The sequence below is a fragment of the Carassius gibelio genome, chromosome A1, assembly GCF_023724105.1.
Source record: "Carassius gibelio isolate Cgi1373 ecotype wild population from Czech Republic chromosome A1, carGib1.2-hapl.c, whole genome shotgun sequence".
NCBI classification, from domain to species: domain Eukaryota; kingdom Metazoa; phylum Chordata; class Actinopteri; order Cypriniformes; family Cyprinidae; genus Carassius; species Carassius gibelio.
In genome coordinates, this window is record NC_068371.1 from 14,687,915 (window position 1) to 14,705,760 (window position 17,846).

General features: G+C 36.5%; 2 protein-coding genes across 3 annotated transcripts; one reads left to right on the forward strand and one right to left on the reverse strand.

Moving 5' to 3' along the window:
* Positions 1 to 871: 871 nt before the first annotated feature.
* LOC128013169 (chloride intracellular channel protein 4) lies at positions 872 to 12,846 on the forward strand. Of its 2 annotated transcripts, none has more exons than XM_052595974.1 (6): positions 872 to 2,350; positions 6,837 to 6,946; positions 8,028 to 8,153; positions 8,251 to 8,357; positions 8,512 to 8,693; positions 11,667 to 12,846. In XM_052595974.1, exons 1-6 carry the CDS (start codon positions 2,210 to 2,212, stop codon positions 11,826 to 11,828), a joined length of 828 nt encoding a protein of 275 aa, XP_052451934.1. In that variant the 5' UTR covers positions 872 to 2,209; the 3' UTR covers positions 11,829 to 12,846. The 2 variants fall into 2 exon arrangements, with proteins under 2 accessions (XP_052451934.1, XP_052452012.1); XM_052596052.1 differs by lacking the exon at positions 872 to 2,350 and adding an exon at positions 5,460 to 5,682.
* Positions 12,847 to 12,880: 34 nt separating this feature from the next.
* Positions 12,881 to 17,497, reverse strand: urp2 (urotensin II-related peptide). Its single transcript, XM_052596176.1, has 5 exons — positions 17,347 to 17,497; positions 14,140 to 14,667; positions 13,413 to 13,453; positions 13,174 to 13,327; positions 12,881 to 13,082 (listed from the first exon to the last, which is right to left on the reverse strand). Exons 1-5 carry the CDS (start codon positions 17,453 to 17,455, stop codon positions 13,051 to 13,053), a joined length of 864 nt encoding a protein of 287 aa, XP_052452136.1. The 5' UTR covers positions 17,456 to 17,497; the 3' UTR covers positions 12,881 to 13,050.
* Between the last annotated feature and the right edge of the window lie 349 nt (positions 17,498 to 17,846).

The following is a 17,846-nucleotide window of genomic DNA, read 5'->3' on the forward strand; positions in this document are numbered from 1 at the left end:
ATGTAAGTAGCCGTTGTGAAAAAAAAAAAAAATATATATATAATCCAAATGCAAAAAGAGGCGTGGAAGTCACTGAAGACACGTTTAGGTTTGTGTAAAGTGTTCAGTGCATGCTTTTTAAATGTGATTATCACAGAGATTATCACTGTTAAGTGGTCTTTGAGCGCCCTCTTTTGGTCAGATTTGTTGCAATGCAAAAAGTATTCTAAACTTATCTATCTATCTATCTATCTATCTATCTATCTATCTATCTATCTATCTATCTATCTATCTATCTATCTATCTATCTATCTATCTATCTATCTATCTATCTATCTATCTATCTATCTATCTATCTATCTATCGTTTTGTATAAATATTTCAGTTCATTTGAGGTTGCACACAGGATAGAGATTTCCTAATCACTTTAAATACACACTCTTCCCTTAAACCGATCATCTTGAGCTGATCTGGCTCCCAAAGGAGCGGATTTGAGAGGGCAGGCAAGTCATGAGGGGATCAGGGGTGGGGGTGGGGGGGTGGGGGGGGAGAATAAGTCTTAGATACCTCTACAGAACATACACTGCAGAGGTAGACAGAACAGCTTTAGTGTGCTAGTTATACAACAAGGTCTACTGAGTTAAAGCAAAATCTAAACAGTTTTCTAGCTTTTGAATTCTGGCCCAGCACAAAAGTGATATGACAATCAACATGGAAATTTCTAACGGAGCTGTTATCCACTGTCCAGTAGGGTCATGCATGGAAATGATAGATCGGCGGACTGGGGAGGAAGAGGAAGAGGAAGATGAGGTTGAAACTGTCCGAAGAGGTGGATGAAGATATCCACATTGGAGATGATGATGATGATGATGATGATGATGATGATGATGATGATGATGATGATGATGATGATGATGGAGTAGGCAACGCAATGTCTCAACAGACATATTCAACCTAGAGGAGGGGGGTATTGTAGAAGATGTGGAGAGAGCAGTTATTCAAAGCAAAACTACAAAAGAGGTAAAGGCTGCACAGATGGAGGAAGAAGTGGACAAAAGTGCCAATTTAACTATGCCTGAGCTGCAGGTAATGGTTGAACTGGCAACAACAACGCAAACACAAGTTTCAGAACTTCAAAATGACGCTGAAGCTCAAGCTGAAGAGTTTACAGGAGCCATCAGAGAAGTGGACAAGGATCGAGCAGAACACAAGCTGGAAAAGCTGTACGAAGATGAAAAGGAAATTAATGAACCACAAGTGCAGACCTTGAGTGAAAGGAAGACAGAAATACAGGAATTCAACAGGTAAAAAGTAACATACTGTTGCAAGAAGAGGAGTATGAAGAGGTGGAGGTGAAGGTGGAGAGTTGGGAAGATGAGGGTGTAAAAAAAATGATTTTTGTGAAGAGGAAGAACCAGCTACATTTACATTTACAACCAAGATGTCTCTATTGGAGGACTGCAAAGTAGTTGGAGAGCCAATGCACAAAGATGCCTTAGCGACAAATAATGATGAGGAGACGTCCACCACTTACAGTGCAGCAGAAGAAAGGTTCACCTGAGCAACCGTCAAATTATATGATTGGTGAAACCATATGGTCCAGAATTAAGATCAATTAGTGAAAAGCATTGTGCAAAAATGTGAAACACTAGAGCGACTGCAGCAGGTGGTGGGGGACACAGATCTGGAAAACCTTGAGAGAATAGTAGCAGCTATCCAATCAGCCAGTCAATGGACCCGAAAAGACAAGAGGAGCTGATGAAAGGGAATTGAAAGGATTCAAAATGAGTCACAAAGAGTTGTAGTGATTTCTGAGAAGCCAAAGCAGGTCAAGAAGGAGGAGCTTCCTGTAGAGGAGGGAAGCTGAACAGAGATAGAACAGCCGCTTGATAAACCTGAGGTTGTAGAAGAGGGGGTGTGCAAGAAGCAAAAACAAGTCGCCAATGATGAGCGGGAGGTTGCTGTGGGAGATGATGATGTAAAGGAACATCCAAAACAAGTCAACCAAGAAGTGGCAACACCTATAGAGGAGGGGGCAGGGAACTGGCTTGAAGAGCTCAAGGCTGTCATTGAAGATGAGCCCAGGAGGAAAGCCCAGGGGGGATGTAAAGTGACCATACCGGACTGGTCAAAGGCCAGTGAGAGTTCGGATGACCATTTCCATGAGAGAACTGTAAGTGGGGACGGTGAAAAGGAAGTGAATCTCAAGGCCAAAGTTCAAGATGTCACCATGGCCAATGGATTCCCTGGGCTACCAGCTGCTGTAGTTCAACAGGAAGAAGAAAAAACCCTGGTGAAGGAGACAAGGATGGCAACTCCAGCTCAACAGAAGGGCAGTCATCATGGCCAGCAGATCTCCCTTTATGTGAAGGTAAATTTAATGTCACTTCTAGGCATATGGTGGTGATCAAGATTTATCTCTAAAATGGACAATTGGAAGGCAATGAGTGTCACAAAAGTGTAATGTTATGTATTTTTTTTTATTGTGAGTTCAGGTTCTGCTTTAATACTGTAGGCTGGCATAGTCATTATGCAACCTGGTAACGTACATTTTAGTGATGGCTAATACCTAGATATAGCAATACATTTAAATTAAATATTTCTTCAGTAGCAAATCGGCATAATTATATTAGAATATAATATAATTGTGAATGTGACACTGAAGACTGGAGCAGTGGCTTATGAAAATCCAGCTTTACCTCACAGAAATATATTACACTTTCAAATATATTCAGATTTAAAGCAGTTCGCTTTCTTAAATAAGCTACCGCAGTTTTACTGTAGTAATAATCAGTATTGTTAGTAACGGTTTTTGCAAAGAATTTTGAACATATAATCAATCAAAAGGCAAATAAATAAATAAATAACCACACTGACATAAATAATGACGTGAGCATTGTAAAGTATTAGTTTTAGGAGTGACAATGACAAGGCTGTCTTGTTAACACTGCTAGCCATATTAGCATATAGTTTCTTACAATGCATGTCCTGCTCAGCAGATGGTGTTATTATAATCAAAACTTATTGCATGATTTTCTTTGCTCTACTGGTCAGTTGCTCATCTGTTATCTTGCTTCTAGAAAACCAGACTTTAATTCCCAGGCCACGGCAATGTTACTGGAACAAGTTGGTTAAGCTGGTTGTTGTGCAGGAGCACCAGCTCTGTATTATTGCTGGGCGACCTGCCAAAATTAGCATGAATGTGCCAAAAACATACCTTATACTGGTAACGAATACATTTGAACTGGTCTTTTAAGCTAATCATTAGCTGAACCGGCTTAGGTCTAGACTGTTATTATTCAGGAGCCACTGACCTGATGAAAAACTTAAAAAGCTTAAGTCGCAAACAAAATGAAGACTATATATGAAGTAATATATTGAGGCTTAAGGTTCAAGACAAAAGTTTCAAGAATTAAGGTTCAAATCATTAATTCCCATCTTGTTTGTGATGTACTTCATAAATGATTGTTGCATGTGAAATAATGCACTTAGTTAATTGAGATTATTGTCAGGAGGGTGTTGAGCTGATGTATTTATCTGTGAGCTAAAAATGAATCTGACACAACCTGCAGTGTTTCTTTCTTGCTTCTAGAACATTCCAGTAGAAAGTGCCATAGAAAGTATTCTTTTCAGCCAATATTAGGAAAGATCTGGCTGTAGGTATGACCTTTACAGTTAACTTGTTCAGACGTTATTTTAACTGAAACATAGATGTGCATTTCATCTTTTTTATTATGCACATTCAGGTGTTTTAAAAGAACATTTATTTGTTTATTCATTTATCTATTTGTCTGTCTGTCATTTAACAGACAGACAGACTGCGAGTGCAATAGTAGGTTTGTTTTATTTGTATTTTAAGCTTTGGTGTTCTTAACAAAGCAACACAAAAACAATAGTAGTTTTTAATTATTAAAAATAAATAAGTAAATATTGGAACAAAGTGCACACGGCCAAATTCTTGTTCTATGATGGAGGCTGAGCAGCGGGACTTTAAGCCTGGTAGAAAATGCCCTTAAATCCACTCCTGTAACAAAGACTGCCTTTGTGCATGTTTCAGTAGAGCAAAGTGAAAAGTGCAACCTCCACACTTTCTCTGTACATTTCAGATCACAAACAAATAGAAACAAACCTCATTTAGTGTCTGGTCACAGGTTTCTGTTGATGTTGTTGTTTTGCTTTAGTCAGCAGGATCTGAGTGATGGCATTGCACACAGTTATCTACATGTGTCTGTTTATTCAGTGTCAAACAGCAGATTCTTGAGTGTGTGTATTCCTCTATTCTTGTATTTCTGAGTGAGTGATGAGTTTGTGCTGTCACCTCCATGTCTCTGTCCTGATAGTGGACTGGGATAATCGTCTCCAAGCATGTTTGTTGGCCTGAGCTTTTGAATGTTTAGCCAGTGAAGGAGACTGACCCTGTCCAGCAAAACTCGTGTGCAAAACTCAACTTAATCGAGAAATTATACAGCACCGATTCTGCGGTTTTCCGAATACATCTCGATTCTGAGTCGATCCCGAGCTTAGTTTTGAACAGCAGACGGCACTGCATGCTTTAGAAACCGCTGTACTCTGCTCGTTTCCGAATCCTTACACACACCTGAAGCTAAAGTAATCATTCATAAAGTGCGAAACGTTTGAAGCGTGTTGTTCTGAGTGGTGATTAGCATGTAGTTGTGTGGTTTCTAGGGTGTTCTGGATTGTTGGTACGGTGTTCTGGATGATTGCTAGGGTTCTCTGAGTGGTTTCAGCATGTTGCTAGGATTTTAGGAATAGTGCTTAACTATGTAATGCCTTTGCTCTTCCGGATGGCTGCTGTGCAGTTGTTTATTGCTCCACAGTAAATTTGACATAAAATGTGACGCACAATGCAGTTTAATTAATGTAGGTCTAATTGTAGTGCAGTTACAGGCATGCTCATATTCAAATGTGGTTTATTAAATCAGGTTTTAGAATCTAAATTGACAATTGCAGTACTCATAAAATACGATGCTCTGCCCTCTACTGGTGTTACATTGGTCTGTTTTTCCCTCATCACGGAAGCCATTTTTATCCTTTTAATATAGGCAGCTTATCTTCAGGTGACCAGACCTCACATAATCATTCCACACCCTCCAGACTCATGAATACATACAGTAATACAGTAGTAAATCCACTCCATCCTAAAACCGAGGCCTTTAAAGCAGCAGACACTTATGTACACTACTGCAGAAATCATTTGTTTTGTAATTACTCTTCATATTGTTATTCACACTCACACAGTTAGAGAGAAATGCATATTGTTTATTTCTAGATTATTGTGCTGGAAATTATAACAGAGATTCCCATCATCATCATCATCATCAAGTACATGTTTTACAATGATGTCCTATAAAACTGTTTCATAACACACATCTCATGAACGGCGTCTCTATTGCTTTTGACAATGAACAAACGTTTCAGTGTCTCGTCCTGCGTGTTTGACCGTTTTTTCCACCGGCCCCAAACACCCACAGAACACGAAGACAGACTCTTCCCAAATTAAATCAGTCATTCTGGCCGCACAAAGTACATGAGTTTTCAGAAAAAAAACATCCAGTGTTATCTGAGAAGTTGATTTGATTTGTGAGTCATGTAAAAGCAGCATAGCAGCATTATTTCATGATGGCTTGGTTCGATGTAGCAGCTAAAAAATTGGGATTTCCTAGTATTGAGCTGTTTGTGAAGGTAAGACGTTCCCACATTAAACCTTTGAATAAATAAAACATTTATTCCTATTAGATTAAAAAAAGTAGGCTTTTATTTAGTTTCATTATATATTAGATGTCACAAAGCGACTCTTGATGATTCACTTTCTTATGATATGCTTTATTCGACTGTAGTCTCATTGTTTAAGATTAAAACAATATGCAATCAAATACTTTTCTTATTTAAAAGCATTTTCCCAGACAGAATTAAACTGGAAAAATATTGGAACATATTAATAATGGCTGTTCAATAATAACCCAATTCTCTAAACAAACCGCCTGCTGACAAGCAAGTTAAATGGCCTTGTTTTTCATATTTTGAGCGTATGTAGGGTACTGCAATATTAACGCCTATGTTGGGTTGATTATTGACTCAAAGTCTCAAACATTATGGACAGAATTCCTGGTACAGTGCTCTGAATAAACATCTTGGGATGTTGTTTGTTCTGTAGCTGAACAGTTTTAGCTTATTTTGCTTTTTAATGGGTTTTTGTAACGTATTGTGGGATTCGATGAGGCTGAGGGCTTGTGAAAAACTAGACGCTGAGTAAATTATGAAAATTTTCATTTTTGCGTAAACTATTCCTAAAGGGTAAATTCCTAAATGTGCCTATTCACTTTTTTTATTATTATTATTCTATGAGACAAGGGGATAAAAGAAGCTTGCCTGGATTTGAAAGTCATCTAAATATGATTTATTAGTAAATAGACACTTAAAAATAACTCCTTTAGTCAAATATGTACTTTTGTTTTGTATGTAAATTTGCTTATTTAAATAACTTTGAATATGAATAAAATGTAAATACTTCAAATGTATATATCATTAAGTATATTCCAAATGTCAGGTCCCAGTAATGACCTCTGTGGTATTATTCTGATCATCCCTTAGCTAATTAAAAAAATTGTAAAAAGATTGTGGTCATTTAATGGTCATTTTAGTAATTTAAATAAATCTAAAAAATCATCATTTTGCCATACAATGTCTTCATGCATCAGGACATTATTGCAGTGAACCAAGAAAAATTAAATCAAAAGCGCCTCCAAACCCATTGTACTCTATAGTACTGAAGAGCACTCATGTTTGTACTGAAAGGAATAATAAGGAATGAAAGGAAAGATCTGTGTGTCTCCCAGGCCGGCAGTGATGGAGAGAGTATCGGGAACTGTCCGTTCTCGCAGAGACTCTTCATGATCCTCTGGCTGAAAGGAGTCATCTTCAATGTCACCACTGTGGACCTCAAGAGGTGAAGCACCATATTCACAGATAAAAGACACAAACAAGATCTCGGAGAACACATATTTCCATTCAAATGTTTCTATAGCTTAAATACCGTAGAGCAGGATGCAAGCCGTGACAAGGCTGTTGGTTCAATTCCCACTGACTGTATAAACTATATTTATTCCTTGAATGTGGATGCGTTGGATAAAAGCATCTGCCAAATTCATAAATATAAATGTAGTACAATTATGATTCCTAATAAGATAAAATACCCCTGCAGATGTTATTCTGATGTTATATTTTATTCAGACATTATTCTGATGAACTAAATCATGTAGGAATTGATGGATAATGGATGAATGATGTATATCAGGATTTAATTTAATTCTGTTGACATACTTTTGCTTACAAAATAATGAGTATAATTTAATTTGCAATCCTAAAAATATTGCTTTAGGACTTTTTGACTACATTTACTGAGGATAGTGTAGAGTTATTTTAGTATTATTTATATATAGTATTTATTAATTAGCAACAATTGTAGCAATTTTGTTATATACTTTTGACATTTTGATATGTATTTAGCTCTTATGAATTTTTATTTCAGTTTTAGTTATTTTGTTATCAGCTTTTGTTATTTTTAGGTATGTGTGTGTGTATTTACCTTTTTTTAGTTTTCGTAATTTTAGTATTTTACATTAAATCTCATTTAAGTTATTTGCCAACTAAACTATTTTTGAAGTTTATTTTGTATTTTTATTTTAGCTTTCAATTTACTATATATATATATATATATATATATATATATATATATATATATAGTGGTACCCAAACTTTTTAATGTAAAGGGCTAAAAAAAGTTGATTTAAGGGCATGGGCCCAAAGTAAATGTTGTACTAGGCTATATCCAGGTATATTATACTAATATTATTAAATTAAAAAAATACAACAATAATTTAAAAATGACATGTTTTTTTTCCTCTTCTTGTGATATGGCATAGCAGGCTAAATCAAATGTCATTATGAGCCAACTTTGATGGGCATCTGTGCTTTAGTTAACACTAACACCATTGATGATGGCAGGTTTGTTGATCTGTGCTCCACAGGAAACCGGCGGATTTGCAGGATCTTGCTCCAGGAACCAATCCGCCATTCATGACCTTCAACGGAGAGGTGCTAGTGGACGTCAACAAGATTGAGGAGTTTCTTGAGGAACGACTGGTCCCACCACGGTATTTTGGCTTCATTTGTCATTGCTTCAGATACTTGTTACATTTCCTAAAATAACTTTATTTACACTTTGTATTTAACATTGTGACATTTTTTAAGATACCCAAAGTTGGCTGCAAAGCATCCAGAATCCAACACAGCAGGAATAGATGTGTTTGCCAAGTTTTCTGCCTACATCAAGAACCCTCGTAAAGAAGCTAATGAGGGTGAGTTTAATTGGTTTTTATTAAAGATAGACCCTGCTGGTTGTGAAATTAAACTCTTTTCTTCTGTAATTCTGTTTTGATTTGGTCTTGAATATTGATCTGCAAATAGTTGACCTCAACACAGTTACCTCTAACTTTGAGCTTTGACCTGTAGGTCTGGAGAAGGCTCTTCTGAAGTCTCTAAAGAGGTTGGATGAGTATTTGCAGACGCCGCTGCCCGAGGAAATAGATGCAAACAGCGTAGAAGATCCTGGTGCATCAACACGCAGTTTTTTGGATGGACCAGATCTCACGCTGGCTGACTGCAATCTGCTGCCCAAACTGCACATAATAAAGGTGTGTCTTTCCTTTCCATCTCACATTCATTGTCTTTTTGTTGCTTTTTGTCTTTAAATCCTCCCATTCATGAAAGCCCAAGACCTTTTAAGGCGAGACACTGCAGGTGAATAGGGCAAAAAAAAAAAAAAACTAATAGTTATCACCTTACTTACCCAGTTGATTGATTACATTGATTATTGCACAAAAAAAAAAAAAAATGTATTACAAGTTTTCAAAAATGTTATGTTTAAATATGCAAATGAGGCATTATTTAATGAAATATGTGCTACTTTGCATAAAGGTCTAGTACAAAAATCTGAACACTAGATGAAGTCAGTTTCAAATTTTTTGTTTAATTTTTTTTTGACATATTAGAGTCAAATGTTTTTACTGAGGGAATTCTGGTTATCTTTTTTTGTCACTCCATAATTCAGAAAATACTTTGAAAAGCCAGAAAACTTTCACAATTTTGGGGGGAATAAAATGTTGTATATAATCAAGGAACATATATATGAACAAATAAGTTTGGTGTGTGTAAGTGCTACTGAAGTGGAGATTTATGGCTCAGTGTTGAAGAAAAAACTAATTTTGAGAAAATGGCCTTTAAAAATATGTATTGTAATTGAAATCTATTGACACAAACAGATAAAGTGCTATAAAAGAAAAACTTAACAGTGTCTTTTGGATGTTTTCCTTCCACTAGTTTGAAAAAGCACTTTATGAAAAACCAAAAAGCCCAAAATCTCAAAATTGACAGGTGCTTGAAAAAAAACAAAAGTGTTTTTGCCTGCAGTGTCTCACCTTAAAAGATTTATAAATGTAATTTAATCTAATCTAATGAATCAAATTTAGATTTTAATCTCAATGAGAAGTTGAATTGAAAAAATGTGCATTAATACATTTAATAATGCCTTTCTTTGTATTTGGAGTGTAACCCTTTTGCTTTTTTACTGACAGAACAAAATATGATGGTCATATTATCTTGAATCACTAATAGTGCAGAATCTAAAATATTTAATTAATTATACTGATTTTACACAATAAAATTGTTGTACTACTTCAACCACTAGTCGGCGCTGTCGGAAACAATCAGCTACTCGAGCATGCATTAACCATAATGCGTACAAAGTGTTTGCAAGTTTGATGTAAATTTAAGGATTACATTATGGCGTGTTTATGACATTTTTTATGACCTTATCTATGTTGCATGTAAAATTAAAATATGTAAATAGGGGTGTGCCTGAAGCCGAATACCTTATTCTGAATGGCACGGATAATTAGCCTGACTACTTCAGACTTCCTACTTCCGCTCAATTTAATTTCGCTTCTGTACTCAGTCTGATACAGCGTCAGAGCTTTCTGTTTGCCACCGGTCTGGAAACAGCCGGGCCAATAAACGAACAGAGGGCGGGCTGAGAGCCGTGACGTAGATGCTAAGCGCCGAGTTTTACATTGTAGGTTAGAGAAATCGAAAACCGAAATGACTGCGGAAATGGGAAACGAGACACGGGATGCAATTCGCTCTGTTATGGAGAACATTCAACTCTTTTTCAAACTGAAGCCAGAACAAGAAGAGTGTTTAACAACAGGTTTATAGTGGAAGTTCAATCATAGATTTGAGTTCGATGCATGATGTCTGTGCTTCGATGCGGCTGTACAGGCGCATAACATACGTCATAACTAAACGTATCTGATTGGCTTACGGGTAACCAATGATTTTAAACTTCAGACAAGTGCCCCCTAGCGAGAGAGAAAACACTTCTCTATTATGCCATTCCAGACTCTGTCTACGAAGCAAAGTGAAGTAGCAGAGTCTGGTATTACCAGGCTAACGGATAATGGCTTAAAAAATGAATAACAGACAAGGAATAATTTTGCCAGAACACTCAGCTGTAGCTGGCACAGGCTGGAGTTTGCTAGATAACAGTTGAGTCAGGGGATCAGCGCAATATTATACACAGACCTCTAAAGTCACGAGTGTGAAGTGAATCAATGTAAACTTTATGAGTGAAAAGAGCGCAAATCAAACACAGCATTGCTGTTGTCTCTCCGTGCATTTCTCAGAAATCAGAGCTTTGCAAGAGTAATATCACCTATAACAATACATCATACACGTTATATTATTTGTATATATTTAAAAGGCAATTCTTTAAACCTTAGGCTACGATATGATATGAATGAATGCAATAAGCACAGCGCGCTCACCAATCAAACAGCTGCGCTGCACATCTCAGTCTCTCAAAAACCAGAGCAGGCTAATAATCAACTTAGATATGGATACGTTTTCTATTTGGCGTACATGTTTACATCTTTATCTTTTGCTGTTTTGTGCGGCACACACACATTTGTTTAGTGAAGTTCACTAAACATTAAGACTTGCTTAAAGAGTTAATGTAATGAAAATGTGCACAGTAATTTGATGCAGTTGTGTTCAAAAGGATCACTAAACGTTTGTCATGACATCTCTCTGCTTGCATAATAAGTATTATTTTAGAAATTAATAATTATTTTAGTTTAACACGGCATAATTGTTCAGTGATAACTATGAAAAAAGTACTGTAAGACGTTGTATCCAAATGCAGAATACGAAAAATATTGTGATTGTTACAGACACAAATACAAATACTGGTTGTTACATGAAAATGTAAATATGTTATGTCATAATAGTTTTGAGAATTTATATATGTAATTGTTGCATAAGGCTATGAATTAATAAGCATTTATTGATAATAAAAAAAATACTCTAAAATAACACTCTCAGACTCTCTCTCTGTTGTTATAAATAATATATTTAAAATTTATGTAATATAAATAATTAATATTTTATATAAAAATAATTGTAAATAATGAATATAATTTTTTACATTGTGTCTGTGTGTGTGTGTGTGTGTGTGTGTGTGTGTGTGTGTGTATGTATGTATATATATATATATATATATATATAAATAAACTGTATGACCAGTTTTACCAGCTCAATACTCTGTGTTGTAGATTGTTGCCAGGAAGTACAGAGGTTTTGAGATTCCTGCTGATATGACTGGGATTTGGAGGTATTTGAATAACGCCTACCAGAGAGAGGAGTTCATGAACACCTGTCCTGCTGAGCGCGAGATCGAGTTTGCTTACCTGGACGTCGCCAAAAAAATCAAATAGTTCAGGATGACGAGACAAGCTCTGCTAGCTCCATCACATGCTTGTGTGTGTGTCGTATGTGTGTATGTGTGTGCGCTCACTGGTGGAGATGCATTAATACTGTGCATTAGATTGGCACCCATTTTCTTTCAATCAATGGCAGGACCAGAAAAAAACAGTTACTATTATGTTACTAACAGCTTTTTATAAGTATCTATCTATCTGTCTTCATGAATGATATAAATAGACTAGATATTGTATAGTCATGATGTTCACCAAGGCCTTGACCAAATCTCATAATCACTTTTAATCTATGGATCTCTATTTTTATTTCTATTTTTGGCATTTTTGAATTCCTTCTTCTGGTCAGGTCAGTATATTTACATTTCCTATTTACAATATATATAACTCAAGCTTATTTTACAGTAAGTTTAATGAAACCATCCTTTTGTATCATCACCTGAGGCTATTTTCCAGACGTTTATAATTATATTTCTAGTTCATTGTTTTTATCTTTTGTGCTTCTTCATTTATATTTGATATTGTTTTTGTTTTTATTTTATCTATGAACTATGAACTTATTAAAATGTGCTATTTATGCAACTATGTAACCTTGCATGAATGCCTTATGAAGCCCTGACGAGACTTTAATTAAACTAATCAGATTTCATCATTAAGTCTTTATGTTTTTTTTTTTTATTTCCTATTCCAATCATGACCAAGGGTTGTGTAAAAAGATTTTGATATGCGAGTCAGTGATGATGGTTCGACTAGTTCTCTTGTATTTTTTTAGGGTCTCATTAAATGTCCCCCAATCAGATCAATTTAGAAGGCATAGTAGCAACAGCGTGTCTTTCTAGTCGACTCGTGAGGTACATCATCATCATAGTGACCTCTAACTTTGAGCTTTGAGTGCAAGCACTAGTACAGTGAGGCCAATCACAGTAAAGCACGTCACTCTTTAAATACTGTCTTATTTTGCAATGATCACCGGGAGAGATATCTGTATAAAAATAAAGTTCTCTTTATTATCACTGAATCTTTTGAATGCTTTGTCATTTTTATTGGTGCTTGCAACAACAAAGACATTGTGGATCGAAAATTAAGAGCATTTCGTGCACAAAGTCAAAGGTACACACGTCACAGAGGTCAGAGGGGTCAGTGGTGTTATTGATGGTCCGCATCTATGTTTGAGAGCAGGATTTGTTGCTGGGTGAAATGCTGGAGAAATGCGTTGCTCTACTCAGTTCTGAGAGCAGTACTTCCAGAAGCACACTGTTTTTGGAGAAAGATAAACAGTTTATTTTATTATTTGATCATGCACTCAGCATTGTTTGTTATCCAGAACAATTGGTTTGCATCATACCTCTCTTGTTGGTTTTCTTAGTTGATGGAAGAGACTTTTTAAAGGCTTTTCCGTTGAGCTTGGGATCCATTTGGTCAGTGCTGGCCATCGGTGAAATCCCACCACTGTCTATAGTGGACGCTGTGGTGGATTTCAGGCTTCCATCTGTCACTACCTGAAGGTTATGAAACATGATTTAAAGCACAAACTGAACTTTTTAAAAAAAAAAATATATATATTGATTTATAATCTGAACATACCATTTTGTTCTTCTTCCCGGTACTTCGTCCGTTGCCATTTCCTTTAAAGAAAGAAACAACACAACAAGAGGCAAGATTTAATTCAATTAAATTAAATTACATTTGATATTTTTCAAATGTTTGGGGTTGATATGATTTTAAATGTTTTTATTTTTTATAATCTCTTCTGCTCACCAAGGCTGCATTTGTCTGATCAAAAATATTAGTGTTATTTTATCATTTTTATTTAGCCTTATTTTTCATCTTAGCTTTATTTCAGCAGCTGCAAAGACCACAATTTTATGTTTCGTAATTTTTAAAAAAATCTATTATTTCTTCTATATCATTTCAACTTTATTTCAAATAGCAAAAAAATAGCATTTTTTGTTTACAATTACACTGATTTTATACCAAACAATAAGAAAAAAAAATTGCAAATGTGAAATATTATTACAACTTCAAATAACCGTGTTCTATGTGAATATATTTTAAAATGTAATTTATTCCTATGTAGCTAATCTGAATTTCCAGCAATATTACTCCAGTCTTCAGTGTCACAGGATCCTTCATAAACCATTCTTTGAGGAATAGAAAGTTAAACAACTTTTGAAATATTTTAAATGTACTATGACTTTGGATCAATTTAAATTTTAATCTAAAAAAACAAAAAAAAAAAAAAAAAAACAAAAAAAAAAAAACAATAAAATACAGACTATAATCTGTCAAAGTATTTGAGGTTTTGGCTGACCTCTGGTCATGATGGTGATTCGATGGCTCAGGGTGCTGTTCATTAACTTGTGAAGCTCTTCGAGTGCACTCAGCATCTTCACCAGCTCCTCTCGAGCGCCCGGTTCCCCCGTGATGGGATCAGATCGTTCAGCTGCTGATGCAGGCACGTCGTTTTCGTCTGAATCATTCACCTTTGACCGTCTGAACCGTCTGCTCTTCTCCATTTGCCGCTGGGAATCGGGTGAACTGGTTGTGCGGTCAATCCTCAGAGATCCATCTCGGCCGCCGGGCGCTGGCAGAATCTCCTCGTGACCATCAGAAAGCAGTGTTAGTGTCTTTAATGGATTATTGACACCAGTGCCTGAGGTTCTGTCTCTGATATCTGGGTTACTTGTAGCTGTAATTATTTCGTCTAAAGCTCTCATCACTACGGTCTTTCCATCTCCGTCGGGAAATATCGTCATTGGTCTGGTCTTCAGTAGTTTCTCTAAAATCCTCGTTACTCGTGCTGCGTTTTCCTGAATGTCCGCGGCAGTTCTTCGTGTACCTGGACGGAAAAACATGCATTTTAGGGGACTTTTAAATATGATAAAGCAATTGTTTTGGTTTCCAATTAAATAGTAAAAAATTACAATGGAAGTCAATGGGAATTGATCAACTTTCTTCAAAATATCTTCTCTTGTGTTCTTTTAGTGCTCACTGGAATGCTATTTAATTAGTTTCAGCTACAAAAAAGTGTTTGCATGTCTCTAAAATCACAGTTTATGGAGTGATGCATCCCCTCTGTTCTGTGAAAGGGTTCGTCTCATTTAGTAGTGTACCGTTGACAGGGAATTGTTCCCATACCCATAGAAACAAGTCATTGGGAATGGCAGTGCAATGAAACATCCTGAGAACCTTGAATAGAGAGACATCCCAAACTTCAAACATCCCTTAAAAGGCCTATTCTCGGCTTGGACAAACAGACACAACATAACAGATGATAAATGCCTTTTGTCTGAGGAACTTTCCTCATCATCATTCTGATCTTAGAGGTGGATGCTGACAAACGGCTTGTTCCCATCATGTACAAACACATGTGGAGCCGCTCACGGCCTGCGGGCATGTTGACAGAAGTCTTGAGGAAGTCCAGGAGTTGTTAGGACGACCACAGTGCATCTCAGTGATGTCATAAGCGGGGTTTTTGGTCTCGTAGAAAGACAAAAAAAGACGTTTGCAAACACTGAACTTGCCGTCACTCCATTAAAAACTTTTTGAAGGGTCTCTTGATAAGATACTAGTGGTATTATCATCGTTACCAAAGGCAGTCATGACCTTTGTTGGAATGAAAAAAGTGCACTACAACTCTAGATTCAATGTATGGTGCTAAATTAGCATGAAATGAATTGTAGTAATTATTTTATCAGTTTAAGAACTGAGAAAACGATTAAGGCTAGATAACTTCAAATGAGCATTCTACTAATGATGCCGAAGAAACGTTTTGTTCATAATCTTGTCCAACGCTATCTCACGGTCAATTCGTACGTATTTGACGAGGTGGCTTATTCGTACGAATTTGTACGACCTCACTCGTACGATTTTATACGATTTGTCTAAACCCCAGTGACGGTTACGTTTAAGGGCGGGGTTAGGTGTAGGTCATTCGTACAAATTCATACGAATTGTGCAACTCGTAAAATACGTACGATTTGGCAACAATCTTATGATTTTGTACGAGTGTGGTCGTATGAATTAGTACGAATAAGCCACCTTGTGAAAAATGTACGAATTGCCGTGAGATCGGGTTGTCTTGTCAGAACGTTCTGAGAACATTCAGTTTTACCTGGGTTATTGTTGTACACTGTAGATACACAGTAAACATCCAGGTAAAGAAATGAATCAGAATTAACCTACATGAAACCCCTGAGCCAATTTTAGCAGGAAACCTAAACGAGGAATGAGAGATTTAGGGTTTGCACTCACTTGAAGTGTGGACCGCACAAGACCAATAGAAGACCACAAGAGCCGGCGCCACTGGACTAATTACTTTGGTACAGAGCCATCTCTGAGTCTGTAGGCTTGACAACAGTGAAATAACATCTCACAGGAGAGAGACATCGCAGATGAGGTCTCTTTAATATCGCAAATGTCTCTTCTACACTCTTAACAAATAAAGGTTCTTTAGTGGCATCTATGCATCTGTGAAGAACATTTAACATCATGGAAACTTTTCATTGCACAAAAGGTTTTTTCTTAGTGAAATAAGGGTTTACAGATTATTCAAATGTTCTTCAGACTAAGAAAAAAAAAATGTTATTTTAAGAACTGTTCACCAAAACGATCAGGGTGCCAAAAAATGGTTCCTCGGTCTCTGTGGAAACCACACTATCATCAACCTCTCACCTCTCAGATCATTCTTATGAGAAAAATACCCCAGCAGTCTCACATGTGAGTTTCAGAATAGATCTCAACAATGTCACAAACTGTTCTGAGCTACTATCCATATTTTTGCAGCTCTTAAATTGAATATATGACAACTGTTTAAACACTTTTTACTTCAGAGTTTTTATTTCTCTGAAGGAATTTTAGGAGAAAAATCTGTTTATTCTTGAAACATGTATACTCCATTAAATCTTTTCGATTTGTTTGAAGGTTAGGACCATATGGATAGAAATCCGTGTTCCTTTATAGCTAAAATTGCATTTGTTTCATAATTGATTAATTTTACAACATTAACACTGCTATTTTCTTGTTTATTAATGTAAATCTGTATTAGATAAAGCAGTATATAAATGAATGTGACTCGCGTCAAAGTATGGCACTATACTGCTATTTTTTTTTTTTTTTTTTTTTTTTGAATTCAGTTTATTTTCCTTACCACACTGACAGATGTTTTTTTCTTTATTTAAGAATAAATACATCATTTTGGTCAATTTTTCAGAAAAAACAACAACCAAACAAACAACAACAACAACAAAAAACTATAATTAATAGGCTATCTATCAGACCTCAGAGTTATTTTAGATCTTAATTAAATGTATCTTGATTTTAAAATGTTTAGACATTTGTCCTGGAAAACTGGAATAATACTGAGCTAGAAAATCTTTTTTTTTTTGAAGGGTAATGCCAAGGTCATGGGTTCATTTCCCAGGAAGTGCATGAACTAATTAAATGTCTCTTGATAAAAGCATCTGATAAAATGCATGAATGTAAGCCGTGAGCTGGTTTGGGTTGTTACCTGTCTCACCTCCATCAGCTGGTTCTTCAAAGGCATCTGGTTGTCCAGGCATTAACGGAGCAGCATCCAACACTGAGGTGACAGTCAACAGAGCAACGGTGGTCAGTAGTTTCAACATATCTCAGTGACCTGAAAGTGAGACCCTCGAGCTAAATGAACGTTTTCGAGACTTTTAGATCAATCTTTAGTACACCTGCCACACTCTTTTACACTGATGCGCCTCTAAGATGAGAAGGCTTGTCAAGTGTGTTTTACCTAACAGTATTTTACACCGCGCTGCTTCTACCGTCACGCCACATCCACCAGCCCTTTTAAAACGGACACCCACACCGACACTGTCCAATCAGGCCGCTCATCCCTCCCTGCCACGTCCAGGTGTTTTGTGACATTTGGGGCTGTGTTTGGTGTCGGGGTCTTCATTGTCAAGGAGGCAGCAGGCTGTGGGCCCTTCTGCGTCAGAGGCCCTTTTTACTCCGGCCCCTGTGCAAACACATTAAGAAGTGCCTTAT

What these genes read in the sequence shown, in the direction of transcription:
- LOC128013169 (XM_052595974.1), top strand. Translation starts at nt 2,210, where the DNA reads ATGGCCAATGGATTCCCTGGGCTACCAGCTGCTGTAGTTCAACAGGAA. An exon ending in GAACGACTGGTCCCACCACG is followed by an intron (nt 8,154 to 8,250) that starts GTATTTTGGCTT and finishes ACATTTTTTAAG; the next exon opens with ATACCCAAAGTTGGCTGCAA. An exon ending in CCAAACTGCACATAATAAAG is followed by an intron (nt 8,694 to 11,666) that starts GTGTGTCTTTCC and finishes TCTGTGTTGTAG; the next exon opens with ATTGTTGCCAGGAAGTACAG.
- urp2 (XM_052596176.1), bottom strand. Translation starts at nt 17,455, where the DNA reads ATGTTGAAACTACTGACCACCGTTGCTCTGTTGACTGTCACCTCAGTG. An exon ending in CCGGGAAGAAGAACAAAATG is followed by an intron (nt 13,328 to 13,412) that starts GTATGTTCAGAT and finishes CATAACCTTCAG; the next exon opens with GTAGTGACAGATGGAAGCCT. An exon ending in TAAGAAAACCAACAAGAGAG is followed by an intron (nt 13,083 to 13,173) that starts GTATGATGCAAA and finishes CTCCAAAAACAG; the next exon opens with TGTGCTTCTGGAAGTACTGC.